The following is a 17,948-nucleotide window of genomic DNA, read 5'->3' on the forward strand; positions in this document are numbered from 1 at the left end:
GAAGACTTGTCAGCTGGTTTCTAATGGTGAACTCTAACTTTGAAATATCAGCTCTAAATTAAAAAATCTTGAGGGCATTTGAAGTTTCTCTCCTTAATGTGTGTATGTGTATTCTTTTCATTTGACCAGTGTATTCCAAAATACTGATAATTATGGTTTAGAAATTTACTGGGATAATTGCCTATTTGATTTTAAAATAGGTATAAAATGATTTCATTTAAAATTGGTTTAGTGAGAAGTCTGCACACAGGCAACTCTGCAGGTGCTTAGTAGATATGGGGCGAATGAACCAATATTACCTTTTATTTACTCAAACAAAAGGCACCATCTCCTATCCTCTAATGCCGTGCTGTCCAACTGAAGTGTGACGCAAGCCACACATGTCATTTTTATTGGGCTAAATTTTTTCTATTTAATCCATATATCCAAAATATTATCCTTTCAACATGTAATCAGTATAGAATTCTTGACGAAATATTTGACATTCTTTTCTCAAACTAAGTCTTCAAAATCTTGTGTGTATTTTGCATTTGCAGTGTTCAAGAGCTACATTGTAGCTAGTGGCTATTGATTATACGGCACAGCTCTACTGGATTATCATAAACTTTTGTAGTTCTTGATTTAAGATTCTTGATGTTAAGGACTTCCATTGTTTCTTCTCCCTTCAGGCCCCTTAGTTTCTGTATTTATACCTTGACATAATTGACAGCTCTCTCAGGCTTCCATTTTCTTACCCTGTCAATTCTAGTCCTTCCTTGTTCTTTTATTGTGAGTTTTGTGGCCTTGAAAATGTGTACTTGATAGTAACACAGAAAAACACTGCGGTTCTGAAAATAAGGTGATCAGAATGGCTATTACTATCAAACCAAAGGCAGAATAGCATTTAACTCTACTGTATACATGTCTCCGTGTCTCCTTGTCTCCTGCCACTTTCTTGGTAAGAGATTGTGATGATTTGGAGAAGGTCCTTTCCATAGAAGAGGGAGATATTAAAATGAGTATTTTTTCAATAGAGCAGTATTTACAAAAATGATGTCTAAAAACCTAAGCTATTGAGCAGTTTTAAAATGGAAGCCTGCAAGTTCTAATAGTTATTTTACTACTTCTGTACTGGTAAGCATAATACAACATGGGTAATGACCCTTGTTCTTGAGAGATTGGAGGTTGATAGCATAGAAGCCAAAAGTCTGCCTTGAGGACCGGTTACTATATTTATCAGAAAAGTATTTTGTATTTTGGTTTCTCCTTGAGAATTTTATCTACTTTGGTTGCTGGAACTATATTCATTTTACATTGCTTTATTCATTCATTCAGGAAATTTTTTTGAGTGCCAATTATGTGCCAGAAATTATGCTAGGCATTCATTCACAAAGACAAAAATCCTGCCCTCATTTTCCTTATAGTTTTCTGGGAGATCCCCAATATTCCTTCCCAGTCTTACTTGTGAGAATCTCTTTGTAACACTTTAGAAAACTTTGAAATGAGAATGTTTAAAAACCTTAGTTTTTATTTGTTTATTTTTTCAAAGTAAGCTGTGCATCTAATTCAAGCTGTATCTTTGCCACAGTTGTCATCTGGATGTGCAAATATGTTGTAAAACTAACAGAATGTCTCAGGATTACCCAGATGTTTGGCAAATTGAAGACATGGCTGCAGTGGAGTGTGCTTCATTCCCAGAGCTGCCGGTCCATTTTAAAGGCTTTCTGGTTGTGACTTAAGCTCATTTTGCAAGTAACCCTGTGATTTGTGCAGAGGTTCTCGGGGTGAAAATTTTACTCTCATGTTAGAAGAACCTTCTCGGATGCTGGATCTGGAAACTTCTTAGTAAGTCCTAATTAAGAAGTTTGAAGCATTCTTTTTTATTGTCTAACAGGACCAGACCATGAAGCTGGTTGAGAGCTCAGGCTGTCCAGCTTTGGATTGTCCAGAATCTCATCAGATTACCTTGTCTCATAGCTGCTGCAGAGTCTGTAAAGGTAAGGCTTTTTGTAATGTAAGATTTTTGTGCATGAGTCATTCTAGGAGGCTAGTTCAACTGACACAAAATAGAAACTTTTATAAGCAACTTATTTCCAAAGACTACTAGTATTTCCCTAAATACTTTCCTGATTTGGCACACAGTAGGTAGTCTCGAAATATTTATTGTAGTTCTTGAATTAAAATTGAGATCTTCCTATGCATTACTGCTAGGTGTCTTGTACCTGTCGCAAGCTCTGGATCTCAAGACTTCTCTCTGTGGACTGGTTCTGAGTCAGCATGACACTATTGAAAAAACTTATGCACCAGTGCTGAATTATTTTATTGGTTTCCTTTGTTTTTTGGTTTGCTTTTCGTTTCTCTTCAGTTTGTTTTTATAATTGACTTAGCCTAATTCCCGTTTTGATTACTTCAGATCTCTCTCTTCTCAATTCCACTCCCCTTCACTCATAGGCTTCTATACGACCAAGAAGAGAGAGGCCATCAGACATGCGTTGCTTGTTCTGTGCAGCCTCTGCGATGATAGTCCTAGAAACAATAAATAGAAGGGACTTCAATTTTTGGTTCCATATAAGAAAATAGTAAAATTTGAGCTATTTGGAAATGCAGTGGGCCACCTCAGGAGGCAGTGAGTTTCCTATCATTAAAAGTTCTTATTTTTTATTATATTTTATTATAGATTCAAGTATTAAAATAAAGGATTGATAATCTAGAACTCTTTATGATCCCTACCAATCATGAAGTTATATATGCCTTCTGGTATTATCTTGAAATTTTGTGTTTGTGAATCCATCTGCTTTATTGGATTATGCACCTTGAAAGTAGGGCTGAGTCTTTATGTTTATCTCAATATCCTTGATACCTAGTGTGGCACCCGGGATGTAGTTGGTGCTTATAACTCATATAGTTAGTCTGAATAACGAACTGCCCCAAGTGAAACTGGCACTGGGTTGAATAATGGCCTTTATGTTGATGCAAAACAAAGTTTAAATAGAAAAAGGTAAGAAAAAGGATGGTTGTCTAGTGGTTAAGATTCAGCGCTCTTGCAGCCACAACCGCCCCCGGTTTGTTTCCTGGTCAGGGAATCACACCACCCATCTGTCAGTTGTCACACTGTGGCAGCTGCATGTTGCTGTGATGCTGAAAGCTCTGCCACCAGTATTTCAGATAATAGCAGGGTCGCCCATGGTGGACATGTTTCAGCAGAGCTTCCAGACTAAGACAAACTAGGAAGAAGGACCTGGCCACCCACTTCTGAAAAAATTGGCCATGAAAACCCTATGAATAGCAGCAGAGCATTGTCTGATACAGCGTCGGAAGGTGAGAGAATGGTGCAAAAAGACCGGGCAGGGTTCCTCTCTGCTGTACACAGGGGTGCTAGGAGTCCTAATCGACTCCATGGCATTAACAACAACAACAACAAAAGAAAAAGGAATTTTATAAAATATATGCTATTTTGTTTCATTTTAATTCCTTCCATTTCGTTTCCTGATCTATTAAAAGTAGACATAAGATCCCTCTCTCTCATTTTTAGCAAGGTGGTGCAGGTTTTTCTTTTTAGCTTCTTCTTCCATTCATTCAATTAAAAGTTCTGTGTAAGGCTCTTGGGAATTTCAAAGTGGTTTAAGACTTGGTCTGTCTTTCAAGGAGCTCTTAGGATAGCTCTCAGGAACTAAGGAACCCCACTAAAAAGGACTATCATCAAATAGACAAGAAGGGCTATTGGAGTTTTCATCCTCACAGTGCCTTGCATAGAGCACGTGTGGAATTTGAAATGAATCAAGAGCGCTCATTTCAGTCACTTGATTTGGGAACTGAACTCCATCTACGCTTGACTGGAGTGTCTTTGACAGCCAAAAGTGGGCTACCCCAGTGCCTTTCGAGCTTGAATGTCCATACAGATAACCTGGGCATGTTATTAAAATGCATATCCTGATCCAGCAGGTCTGGGGGCAAGCCCAAGAATCTGCATTTCTAACAAGCTTTCAGGTGATGCTGATACTGCTAGTCAGTGGACCACACTTTGAGTCATTATCTATTGCTGCATAACGAATTGCCCCAAAGCTCAGTGGCTTAAAAAAACAACTATTTATTATATATCATAATATTTTAGGTCAGGAATTCAAACAGGGTTTGGCCAGGTGATTATCTTGCTCCACATGGTGTTAACTGGGACACTCAGCTGGAAGGTAGGCTGGGCTGGAAGGTTCACGATGGCCTCCCTGTGTGCTGGACATCTTCGTAGGGCTGATGGGAAGGCTGAGCACAGCCAGAACTCTCTACCTCTCCATGTAATCTCAGGACTTCCTGTGATCTCTCCAGCAGATTAGTAGTCAGACTTCTTAAATGATGGCTTGGGCTCTTAAAGACGTGGTCTGAAACTGACAAAGCATCACTTCTACCACATTTCATTGGTCAAAGCTGTCACAGGCCACTCCTTATTCAAGGGGAGGGGAAATAGACACCACCAGGATCAGTGGAGTATTGAAAATTTGTGGCCGTCTTTAATCCACGAGTAGTGGCCAGAAGCTAGTCAGAGGCTGGGGAAGTGAATAGCATAGAAGTTGGTCGAGATTGGCTAGGACAAGATTTGAGTAAGAAGCTGAGATAGGCCTTTCATATGTCAAGAGAAGCCCTGATCATATCCATTTCTTTCTAAAAGAGGCTTGATATATTACAAAAAGCAAGTTAAGAAATGGAAAAGCTAGCTATGAAAATCATGTTAGATTGTTTATAGTTTAAAAAATTAATGTGTTTACACAGCTCACTCAAAATACGACAAAATGTACTGTGACCTACACCCCCTTTACCTGAGATTCTGATATAATTGATATGAGATGGAGCCTTGGTATCAGCATTTTAAAAAACTCCCAGATAAATTCTTTTATGCAGCCAGCATTGAGAATCACTGGCTTGGATAATATTGGAACTGAAATTGGACAAGTTGGTCATCTTGAAACATTTAGCACCATTTATAATAAAGATTGCTTCAATTTCTGACTTCAAATGTATAGAATAAACAAATGAGTTCTCCTGGCATTCTCTGACTTTTAAACTAGAAAAAGTCAAGTTCTCAAGGCTTAAATATTCTTATTCCTACATGTATGTTGTGACAGATTCATTTGTAATAAAATTGGCCTCCAGTTTCCAGGCCTATCTGCCTAGTGCTAAAGATGCTGTGTTCACAGCTGAAAGAGTAAGTTGTTCAACAAGTTAGTAATTATTCCCTGAAGGAGAGCACGAGGTTCAAGTGTTGACCTTTCTCCTAGAGGTTGGAAACCAAGCTGTGCACCAAAATAAGGCTCCAAATGTTTAGGCACCAAATCAAATCCAACCAAACTGTTTTCTAGGTACCCTACAGCTGGCTGTCTTCTGGAGCTGCAGCTCAGAAGCAGCGTAGCAGCGATGTTCTTTGCACTTTTTTCATATTTGAGAGCCCTTTCAAGGAAGCTTGTAACAAATTACCACATGACACAGACTCAGTGACACAGCGAGGACTCAGAAAGATACAGAAATAATCTTATTTCAGTTTTCATATCTGCAGCCCTTTCCATTCTCCTTCTCCCTTGGCAGCCCCTGTCTCTGCTTGCAATACCATTAAGGCCTATACACTAAATGTCCCACTTTAATTTTGCATTTATTTCATTGTGCTGTATAGTTATAAGTAGTATGGGCATCCATATGCAGAAGGCTGAGTGGGTGTAGATTGTTTTCTCCCAACTTCTGGATAATCCATGGTTTCCCACATTATTTAATCATAGCTTCATGATTCTTCTTACCTATTTATCACCATTAACATTATTTAGTTAATTTTTTTATATCCCGTTAGTCAAGTCATTTTTTAAAAATTTTGTTTCATTCCTAAGCAGTGTTATCCATGAAATAATGGGATTATTTGTAGATTCATGTATTTCTTGTACATATTAAAAGAAATCCATTGCCATTAGTATTCAAAAAGAAAAAATTCATCCACGCACACTTTGGGAAAAATTAGGATTATCTGTCATCTTGCAAACAATAGAACACCCAATCCAACTGACTTAAGCAAAGAAGAAAAAAAAAAGAAATATATGGTCCCAGTAAGCAGCTTGATTCAGATCTCAAATCCTGCCCCTTTCCCCAGCTGCATCTCTCAGTTTGTCTCCTCCGAGCTGGCTTTATTTTCAGGCTCTATGTGTTCTCAGGTAGACCCCTGACATTCTTCTGTTCACATCAGTATGATACCCAGGCAGGTGGAAGAAAAAGTTCAATATCTTCATGAGTTGAACAGAAATCTCAGGATTGAGTTTTAATCATCTTCATTAGCCTCAATCGGATCATATGCCCAGCCCTTAAGAAACGATTGTGTTCTGGCTGGTGGGATGCATTGATTGGCTTGGCCTTATCTGTAGCGCAGTAGAGTCATTTTCCTATAAGCTTGTGGGCTGACAGTAAGGGCAAATGTTTCGTCCAAAGTATGACTAGGGTTTTTGTTTTTTTTTTTTTCCTCACGAAAGGAGGAATAGATACCTATAGGCAAAGCCAGCAAATATTCACCTCAAAGTTACTGTATTCTCTTCCTGGTCATGTACAACCTTTGTATAACTATGTATAACCTTTATGTATATCATTCTTAGTCCTAATCTTTTGTATCCCCTCTTCCGTGCTTATCCAGTTCTAGAGAGATGCATATTAATATTTTATAGAAAGATCTATACTTAATAAAAGGTATAGAACTTCATGTAAATTTGAAAAGCTTACAAAAGGAGTAGAAAACTTGGTATCCTTGAGGTTAAAATCCAAAGGAGGAAATAAAAGAAAGGCTAGATTGTATTAGATCATTGATCCATCCATATGTAACAAATATTTAAACATATTTTATGATAGGTCTCTCAACATGTTTGGTTTGTGGCTCATTAGTAATAGTCTAATTGCTTTAATTATTAACAAATACTATACTATTATGCTTTTATGTAGATGATCTCATTTGAACCTTACATTTTTGTGCGGTAGATATTACCCTCATTTTACAGGTAAGAAAAACTGAAGGTTTAGAAAGGTTAATTAACTTACACGCCTAGTGATTTTCATAGCCAGTAAGTGGTGGAATTTGGACGTGAATCCAGGTCTTCCAACTCCAGAAGCCAAGCACTCATGAGTAGAAATGCAACTCTGAAGGGAATAGGACTATGATTTATTGCCAACTCCTACTCTGACTTTTTGAGGTTATTCCCTATAGATTGGAAACAGCCCACTTTAATTGAGCTGAATTTTCTACCCCTCAGTAGTTAGCCTTTGACCCTGCCATTTTGGATCTAAGCAGTAAAACAACCAATAGATTCAGTCAACATGTTTGTTGAGAAAATAAATCAAAATAGCTATCTGACATTGTTTAGAGTAAATTAGAATTTGATTGATGAAATTTTCAGTTTTCAAGTCTCTGGGTTAATAAGAAAAACCCACCTGATAAAAAGTAAAGCACTCTCTAACTGAACCTAAAATGGTGAAAGTGGGATCACACTGTATCTAATAGTTGGAAAATTCTTGCAGCAGTTAGACACTGCATAGTGAGCATGCGCATATTTGATGCTGAGATGAGGGGGCTCCCCACCGCTAGGGCAGAACTGCAAATGGGTTGTAATAGAGGTGGCATATGGCATAGACAGTGGTAGCATAGATTGGGCAGAGCCTGAAAAATGGGAGAAGAGAAAATGCAGCAAAGTGAAAAGTTGAATGGATAGTTTTGAAAAATATAAGCTTACGAAAGAAAAATAAAAATGCATTAGAAACGGTACCTGTTCTTAGTCATAGCGCTCTTGAAAGTTGTTTGAAATATTACAGGTAAAATTATACCAAGACTTAGCACTGTGTTAAAACATGATCTCTTAATTTTCTATGTATCTTAAGGAGCCAGCCAGTTTTTTTAGTACCTTTGTTTTAATTTAGCATAAATATGGAGTGACTTTTTGGAGCCTTTTCATTTTATATTGATGGTGTGCTGAGCTATTGGGATAGAGAATGAAGATGGCTTTTTAGCTGAAATTATTCCCCCTCAGGCATTGTAAAAAGATAATGGAATACGTTTTAAGAAATATGGTCTCAATTTAGCTACTTAAAGAAGAAAGAAATAAAAAGACCCTAGGAGAAAACATATTTAACTTTTCTTTTTCTTAAGAATGAACTTTTTACTTCTAAATGTTCAGCTTTAATCATGAGCATTTAGATTGTGAAGAATCTTGTCAAGAAGAGTAAGGTTGTCAAGTGATTTAAATGCTATTATTGACCATATATTTTTCTAGTCTTTGTACATATTTTTTGTTCTATTTTATTTCTGTAGAAATCACTAATTCATTTGATTTTTCCTATCTCTCTCTCTCTCTCTTTTGTTTTCTTTTTTGACGAGGAAGATCAGCCCTGAGCTAACATCTGTTGCCAATCTTCCTCTTTTTGCTTGAGGAAGATTGTCCCTGAGCTAATATCTGTGGCAGTCTTCCTCCATTTTGTATGTGGGACACTGCCACAGTATGGCTTGATGAGCAGTGTGTAGGTCTGTGTCCGTGATATGAACCCATGAACCTTGGGCAGCTGATGTAGAGCCTTCGAACTTAACCACTATGCCACTGGGCTGGCCCCTCTATCTCTTTTTAATGCCATCATTGTATTTTGAGAGCATCCCCCTTCTTAAGGCTTGTTAAGTCATACAAACATTATTTTACTATACATCATAGTTGCATTTCATGGGGGATATGTTTTAACTCTGGGGTGATATTAAAAATATCCGTAATGAGCACCAACCAGTCAAAATGGGCATCAACCACTATGCTGTACAGAGTCCACCTGTTGGCTGTGGTATAGTTTAGGCCACCCTTTCACTGAATCACCATGTTCTATCGTAATTTTATTACTAATAAGATGAACCGATTTAGAACTTCCATATTCATGATTTTCTCCAGTCAGAGTTTTCTCTTAGCTGTAGACAGATGAGTTTATTCTGAGCTACGTGAAATAGATTCTTCTAGTGCTGTCTTCTTTTATATGTGGACTGAAATAGTAATTCATTAGACAATGTAAAACTGGATAGATAACATGCATCAGGCAATTTGAAAATTGTTTGAATGATGTGTGATCATGTAATTTCCATTAAAAATGAATTCTAGTGTTCAAGATTTTCATTTCAGCATCTTAGATGATCTTTGAACAAGGGATTCACACAGAAAAAAGAGATCATGCGAAATTACACATGATTGGTGTCACTGTTTATAAAATGTTCCATTTTTCTTTCCTCTCATAAACTCTGGGATCTGTGAAATCTTTGTAATTCATAAAAATTTTCTTCTTTTAAGTGGACGCTCTTTGCCTTGAAGATTTCCAGAGAAGATTAGATTAAAATGATGCAATTTTTACTTTTTAATACATTTGGAATTTTTTTTTTTAAAGGATGCCAGGCTGTCTATTTCATATCCTAAATATGCGATGTGCACATTTTGTCTGGCCTGGTCTGTATTACCCCTAGTTAGTGATAACGTTCCACTGCTAGTTCTCAGATTACTTTTCACTGTGTTATGTAAATGAAGATTCACAATGTAGAAGAAGCTTTCCAAGATCTTTCTTTGTTTTTGATATTTGGAGGACTGTAATTAGAATATTAGAATTAACGTATTAAACATAAAGAAGTTTATAGTACAGATAGCATGGAGTTCTATAAATATTGGATGAAGATATCAATGTAAAAAATCATTTAGGGAAGATAGCTTCTAAATCAAGGGACGATATGAAGTAGATAAAGTTTATTTGCTTTGTCAGAGTTTCGCTTACCTGAATAAGTTTCTGTTTTCTTGTAGGTTATGACTTTTGTTCTGAAAGGCATAACTGCATGGAGAATTCCGTCTGCAGAAATCTGAATGACAGGGCCGTTTGCAGCTGTCGCGATGGTTTTAGGGCTCTTCGAGAGGACAATGCCTACTGTGAAGGTAATCCTTGCAATGATGTGTAGCTCAGCCATATAAATTTCCTAGGAGTACTGCACGCAAAATTTATTAATTTCCCAGGTTGTCAAGTTGATGGGCCCATTAAAAGCAGTGAATTTAATTTGAAGCATATTAATCAGCTAAAAATAATTATCTTTCAAAGTATAGTTTTTCAGCTATCTGCTGTATGTCAGACTAATAAGTTAATATGGCTGGTTTCTTGAATTAGAACAATACTTCCACTGTGAAATTGCCTTCTTTTTTTTTCATAATTAGATATTCAGATTGTTCACATATCGACATGATTCCTGTGGCTTGCAGTCAGAACTGGAGTCAGAGTTTTCCAGACCATGTTGTGTAACAAAGGCAGTCAATTACCCGGAAGACAAGGTGCCCACCACTGCTTTTGTTTGTTACTGCGAGTCATCTCAGTGGTTGGCATCATGCACTAGGGTGTTTAGTAAATAGTTCTGGTGGAGTAAATAGTTTCCTAGTTATTTTTTTAAATCTTAACTCATGTCCACGGTAGTTTATTCTCTCATGGAAACAGTCCAAATACAGTGAGGAGGCCCTTGGCATTCACAAATACTATGGCTCTGACTGTTCATGACGACCCCAGAAGTCCCTGAGGTATGGTAGTTTATTATTTCTCTGAGGCCCAGATTTGAATCCTTCTCATTAATTGTGTGTCTAGCTAGTGGATCTTGCAAGTAAGAACACTGATATGGTGGTATTTGGGCATTTGAAGGTTTGGAGGGTTCTAGACTTACTTTTTCCAAATGTCAAGAATGTGCCATAGGTCCTTGGAGATGGAAGAGCTCCAAGGTTTGAACATGCAGCCTCTGTTTAAGCTACGTCATGATTCCTTGGCCCTCTGGAAACCAAGTTCTGTTGTTTTCCTTGGCTTTCAATAGATTTTTTTTCTGCTTTAAAAATCGGTATTCATTTTTAAAATGGACCCTTTTTTCTAAAGTATTTCTTTAAGTGCTTCTGATGTAGTCCTAAAGAGACCCGTTCCATTTTTGCCGAAGGAGGGGCATATGGCTTCCCTTCTCCATTCGTAATACAGATTTATTTAAAATTCCTCATTTTGAAAACTTTTATGTGAGAAATGGATTTAAACTGGCTTTGTGTGATAATGTATTTTTCATCACAATATTTGAGCTCTCTAATATGTAATAAGCCTCATTGATATTGTTAATGTGTATAATATGAAACCACATGATATAAATTCAGTTGATATCTCTTTTTGAATCTTAATTTTATGACATTTTTTATTTTGAGCTACCGCTTTTGTTGTTGTTGTTAAGAAGTCACTCATGTAACAAATGTTTAGTGAGCACCTGCTGTGTATGAAGCATATTTCTAGGCACTGGGTAGTAAATGGTGAATAAAACTGATAAGGTTCGCATGCTCAGGAGCTTACCTTCTAGGGGAGGACAGAGAATAACTGGATACCTGTAGAAATAGAGAAGACGATTTCAGGTAGTAATAAATAATAGGAAGAAAACAAAACAAGACGATGTAGTAGAGATTTATTGGGGGTTAATTTGGATGGGATGGTCAGGAAGAGCTTCTGGGGCTAGAGAGGGGAGGGTTGACAGTTGACTTGAGACTTGATGAAAGGAAACAGCCACGGAAAGATCTGGAACAGAGCATTCCAACCAGAAGGAATAGCAAGTTGAGAGACCCTAAGAGGGAACTGGCTTCGATGTTCTAGAAACAGAAAGAAGGATAATGTGATGAAGCAGACAAGTCAGAGGAGGTGCAGTTGGAGAATTAGGCAGGGCCGGGTAATTTGGGGAGGCTTGTAAGGATTATAAATTTGTCTCAAGTAGGGGAGTGACATGCACAGACTTGTATTGAAAGGATGACTCTGGCCGCAGCGTGTTAGATGAACTGTGGCGTTTAATGTGGTGAGGAGAACAGAAGTGTAAATGAGAACACTAGTTGGAAGACAATTGCTGTAATCTAGGCAAAATTGTTGGTGGACTGGATTAGGAACGTGATAAGGAAGGTAAAGAGGAGGGAGCATATCCATAGCATGTTTCGGAAGCAGAGCCAACAATGCTTGCAGATAGTTTCTTGTGGAGGAGAATTGAAGAGGGATCAAGAGGAGTCAAGGTTTGGAGTTTGAGCAACAGATGGACGGTGTTGCCATTTATTGAGACGAAAGAATTTAAGGTAAGAGGCCAGAGATTTAGGTTAAAGTATTTATCAACGCAACCTATTGAAAATCAGTTTAATCGTAAAGACTAGATCGCTGTTTTTATCTACAAGTTTATGTGTAGCACAAATTGGCAGCCATTTTCCATCCTGAATGCATCACACTGAAAAATGGCTTGTAAATTTCTATATGTTGTTTGTCATTTAAAGATGTAATCTTCAAAAGTTAAGAAAATGGTGGAAAAACTTATTTGTTGATTATAGAGATCTTGAATTATTTATACATGAGGACTTATATCTTTTGTTATTCATGTTAACAGGTTTTAAAGTATTCTGATCAAATTTGGTTTTCCTTTTCATTCTCTTGTTGCTAATTTTAAGGATGTTTTGATTTCTTGTAAGCAACACTTTTAAAAAAAACTTTAAGCAATTGTACAGGTTATTTGTCAGCTGGCCCTATAGAGTTCCAGCCCTCTAAGAAATTAGACTTTTCATTATATACAAAAATAAACAAGTGATCATTTATAAGTGATATAAATTTTATTTGCTATATTGGTGGGGTTGTCTTAATGATATGACGCTGTAATTGAGACTATTGATTTTTACTCTAGCTTCCTTGATCAGGGTCAGATTAGCACTGTAAATATTGGAGTTCATTTATTCATTTGACAAATATCTATTGACTGCCTACTTTGTTCAAGGCTAGGCTTGAGTTGAAGCTGTAAATAAGATATACATGACTAATATTCTTTCAGCCAAGAAAGGTAATAAACAGATCATTACACCAAAGAGCATTTAATTGCAAGAATGGCAAGTGCCTTGAAAGAGAAATAAGTTAACAGAAGGTCTAATCTGGATGGGTGGTGAGGTTAGGGAAAATTTTGCCTGAAGAAAACAGTGTTATTCTGAAATCTGAAGGATAAGTAAAAATCAGGTAGGCATAGAAGTGAAAGTGGGAAAAAAGGGAATCTTCATGTCTGCAGGCCTGGAGGTGAAAGAAGCACTTTGTAAGAACTGAAGGAAAGCCAGGCGCTGGAGGCAGAGAGCGAGGGAGAGGTGCCTGATGAGACCAATGATGGAGAGCAGGGCTTTGAAGGGCAACTAAAGATGAAGGGTTTCATTCAAAGAACAAGGGGGAGCCAGTGAAAGGTTTTAAGCAGAGGTGTGCCATGATTACACTTGTGTTTTAAATAAATCACTCCAACTGCAGGCTGACTAGGGCTAAGACTGGATGCAGGGAAACTGGTGCATGAGAAACAGTGGTGGTTTGCACTCAAAGTGGAGATGGCGATGTGGATGCTCTCGAGAGCATTCATAAGGTAAAACCAGTCCTGATGATTAATTGGTGATAATGGATGGTGTGGAGAGAGGTTTCAATGTTGATACTCGGGTTTCTGGCCTGAGATTAGGCAGATATTGGTGCTGTTCACTTAGGGAGCAGATGGGGTGGAAAAATCACGTTGGGTTATAGTGCCTATGGGACATCTAAGATGAGTAGCTGGTTGAAGGTACATGGATGTGGCGTTCAGAGAAGTTTAAGTTGGACATAAATCACAGGATTCTTTGGCATATAAATGGTAGTTGAGGAAATGGAAGAGAGTTTTGAAAAACTCCAGTATTTGAGCATTTTGTAGAAAAGATGATTTGGTGATGGAGACAGCAAAGTCATGGCTGAAATGTAGGAGGAAAGAGAAGAGAAGATAGTGTCACAGAAACCAAGGGAAAGAGAAGATTTCAAGAAGGAAGTAGAATGCTTCTGAGAGATCAAAAAAGATGAAGACTGAAAGATATCCTTTGCATTGAACCTACAAATGACACTGAGGACATCAGCAATGGAGATTTTGGTGCAAAGGTGAAGACAGAAGCCAGTTTGGAGTACAAGGAAGATGGCATATGGGGAAAAAACGGATCTGATGAAGGGAGAGAACTCCTTCCAGAAGTTTGCTTATGAAGGGAAGGAGAAAGAGAGCAGCGGCTGAAGGGCAAGTGGGGCTGAAGAAGGGTTTTTCTTCTCTACCCCCTTTTTTTCCTTTTAAATTCTGCACCTCTCTCCTCCTGCCCCTACTATCTCAGCCATGCAGATGATAACTGCTTGTTCTTGAAGGAGTTTTGCAATTCCTTGGATGTTTACAAACATGTTTTAATATTAGGATTTTATGACTGGATGGTTTGTCCAGCCTTTAAGATATAAAGGATCTAAAATAACTGGAAGTATATTGACCTCCTTTATGTTACTTACAAACTATATGTTTACCATCTTTCTCTTTATATTCGTCTCCATTCATTCAATATCCCTTATTCCCTATAGATTCTTATCAAATTTTTAGTACTTCCTCTTTCATTTAGTCTCTTGTCACTACATAGAGTCTATAAAAGATGTCAAAAATTCAGTTGGACATCATGTTTTTCAGAATGGTTCTTTGCTACGTGTCATCACTTTAAACTGAAAATCGTGGGAGCTTTTGATGTTTTGACTAGATTGTCCTTCTTGACATTCCGCTAGTCAGTAAGGTTAGGACCATCTTGACATTCTGTTTTAGATAGCGTCTTCAGAAGTCATTCATTTGGTAAGTAAGTCTCTTTAGCACATATAGTTGCTGGGGATTAAGCTGTGTCAGCCCGATAGAGCATTACGATGAAGAAGGTTTTTCCTGATTCCCAAACCCCTTAAAATCCCTGGCGTTGTTGCTCTCCAAGTCTTTGGCATTACTCTAAGAACAGGAAAACAGTTCTGTGTAAGTGAGACATTTATATAATTTTGTACCACGCCTAATTACCGAAATTGGCAATTGATGTCTTATTAATGAATTCTGAAGTAAGTTTGTGGGATGTTTCTTCAAATTAACAAGAATACAGGAAATCGTTTGGTATAGTCTAAATGCTCTAAAAGAATAATCCTTTATTGATAGACTAATTTGTCTTGGATTTGTTCAATCTGTTTCATTCTCACTCCTGCTATGAGATTTCTTTTTTTTTTTTGAGGAAGATCAGCCCTGAGCTAACATCTGCTGCCAATCCTCCTCATTTTTTGCTGAGAAAGACTGGCCCTGAGTTAGTATCCATGCCCATCTTCCTCTTGTTTATATGTGGGATGCCTGCCTCAGCATGGCTTAGATAAGCAGTGCATAGGTCCACACCCGGGATCCAAACTGGTGAACCCTGGGCCACTGAAGTGGAATGTGTGAACCTAACCACTGCACTACCAGGCCAGCCCCCAGATTTCACTTTTGCTTCATGTCACCTTCTGTTTAGTCATTCTGTGTCTCTCCCTCTCCTCCTCAGCCAGGATGCATGCTCCAGATTAGCATTTACAAAACACTGTTTCTTCTACTTGAGAGTTCACACTGCCTTCTTGTTGCTCACCAGATCGTGCGGACTCTTTTGCCAAAGTTCTAAGGCTCTCTGTCACCTGGCCCTACATAGCTATTCATCCATTAATCCTTAACAGGTCACCCTCAGCTATGTTGACCATTTCCTTTGCTCTTGGTGGTTCGTCTGTGTGCTGAATTGAACTGTGTCCCTCCAGAAGTCTTATGTTGAAGTCCTAATCTCGAGTGTCTCAGAATGTGACTTTATTTGGAAATAGGGATTTTGCAGATGTAGTCAGTTAAGATGAAGTCATACTGGATAAGGGTGGAACCCTACTCCAATGTGACTGCTGTCCCTATAAAAAGGGGAAATTGGACACAGACACTGGGGAGAATGTCATGTGAACATGAAGGCAGAGCTAGGGGTGATGTGCCTACAAGCCAAGGAACACCAGAGATTGTCAGCAAAGCACCAGGAGCTAGGTGAGGGGCGTGCAACAGACTGTCCGTCTCGGCCTCAGAAGGAACCAACTCAGCCCTCTGACACCTTGATTCTGGGCTTCTAGCCCAAAGAATGGTGAGACAATAAATCTCTGTTGCTTAAGCCCCTAGTTTGTGGTACTTTATTCTGGTGGCCCTAGCAAACTAATGCAACCTGACAGAAGTCCCGTTCACTCTCTGGTCTGATGATGGTCCATGATTTCATCATCCTTGTAGACTCTGCTTAATTTTTATTTTTTCTTTGAAGATTTTCTTGATGAATTAAGTGCACATAGATTTAATTTCTCAAATCTGTTTTTGATTTTATCTGACTGAAGAATTAGCACCTTGTTCTGTACTGATTTATATGCAGTTGTCCAGATGTAATATACTTTTGTATATGTATACTGTATTACTTATTAAGGGATTTATATCTGTGTGTCTGGATATGTTTTTCCCACCCATACTATTAGTGTCTTGTGGTCATAGACTGCTTATTTTCCTTGGATTCTCCCAAACTTGTAAAATAGGGACAGACAGTATAGAGTTCAAGAAAGTATTTGTTTATTGATGGTTTGAAATGCTTAGATATGCTGAGCATGTTGTCCCTTTAGGCTACCTGATCACTAAGTAATTATTCAGGACAGGCATTGAACTTAGTGAATTGTGTTTATATTGTGCATAAGAAAGTCTAATTGTCATATTGATTTTTATAGCTAAAAATGGATTCAGATGTTTCAAATTGTTATGTATTGGGCTTTAAAAATTATTTTGGGTAGTGCAAGGAAAGGAATTCATTTGTTCATAACATTCATTATTTGTAATTATATGTGCACTGATAAATGACATGCATATTAAAAGGATCATAAATCCCAGAAATTTTCCCATTTCCACCATTGCTTTTACTGAACTCTCTAAGTTTTTATGTAAGATTTGAGTTCTCTCTACAATTTGCAAGTGAACTCACTTGAACATCAAATATCTGGCATGTAGAAGGTGCTTAATAAATGCCAGCTGAATGTGGAGATTGGAATCTTAATAAACGTTTGTTTAGCATCTGTATGTGCCAGGCATGGTACACCTTCAAACATAAAATATAAATTATTGCCTTTAGACATCTAGTTCAAATATCTATTTTCTTTTTTATTTCATCGTTCATGACAAAAGAAACACAGTCTCCTCCCACCTCATTCCTGTCTTTGTAATGCAATCCTGTAGCTAATGCCTCTTCTGCCTTGTTTCCTGTTCAGCATTTCAGGAGATTCTAGCCCAGCTACAAAGTAATGTGAGCATAACTCTTAATGAAAACAAGTAATTTCTTGATTCTTTTCTATTTTGTATTCTCTTTCCTGCTATTGTTTGTCAACAGGGCTATAATAAAAAACAACACCAATGACTAATAACCATATGGTTCTTTGGAGGCATTTAAAATGCTTTTCACATACAAAACCTCATTTCATCCAGCAGTCCTATGATGTAGGCATTATTATAATCTCCTGTTTTGTAGTTGAGAAAACTGAAGAGCTTGGATATTAAATGATTTACCTAAAATCATTTACCCAGACAGCAAACAATAAACCCAGGGTTCAAATGCATGTCACCTATTTTCAAATTCTGTGGTTTGTTTTTTCACTACTTCTAATTTTCATATTAGATACCTAATCTAATTCTTAGTTTTATAAGTAAAAGTAGCTTATAAATTTTTCTTTAGAAAGACAATTTTTAAGGCAGTTAACTGGCTTTAAAAATGGAATGTTTCTGGAGAGGAAAAAACAGTTTGTAGTCCATCCAGAAAGCAGCTTATTGGCATTAAAGAAACTGTAATGAGCTGGGCCCACTGTAAGTAACCCACACAGGAAGACAATGGGAAAACAAACTGTGTTTTTCTTTCTCTCTTCTTCTTCCCCTCTCCTTCCCTTCCTCCTTCTGTTCTTTCTTCCTCCCTGTCCTTCCCTCTCTCTGCTGCTTACCACTTCACAACTGACTCGTTTAGTGATGAATTCTTGACATGGCCAGTATGCATATCATTAACTACGAGATATAGAGCCAATCTGAGAGGATTCGTAGAGTA

General features: G+C 37.7%; 1 protein-coding gene across 1 annotated transcript in view; it reads left to right on the forward strand.

Moving 5' to 3' along the window:
- NELL2 (neural EGFL like 2) overlaps positions 1–17,948 on the forward strand; it is a 303,898-nt gene that overhangs the window by 133,541 nt on the left and 152,409 nt on the right. The window contains exons 12-13 of the mRNA XM_046642268.1: positions 1,874–1,976; positions 9,798–9,926. Of these exons, the coding sequence (XP_046498224.1) occupies positions 1,874–1,976; positions 9,798–9,926 (232 nt within the window). The remainder of the gene's footprint in view (positions 1–1,873; positions 1,977–9,797; positions 9,927–17,948) is intronic.

This window comes from Equus quagga, chromosome 1 (genome assembly GCF_021613505.1).
Source record: "Equus quagga isolate Etosha38 chromosome 1, UCLA_HA_Equagga_1.0, whole genome shotgun sequence".
Lineage (NCBI taxonomy): Eukaryota > Metazoa > Chordata > Mammalia > Perissodactyla > Equidae > Equus > Equus quagga.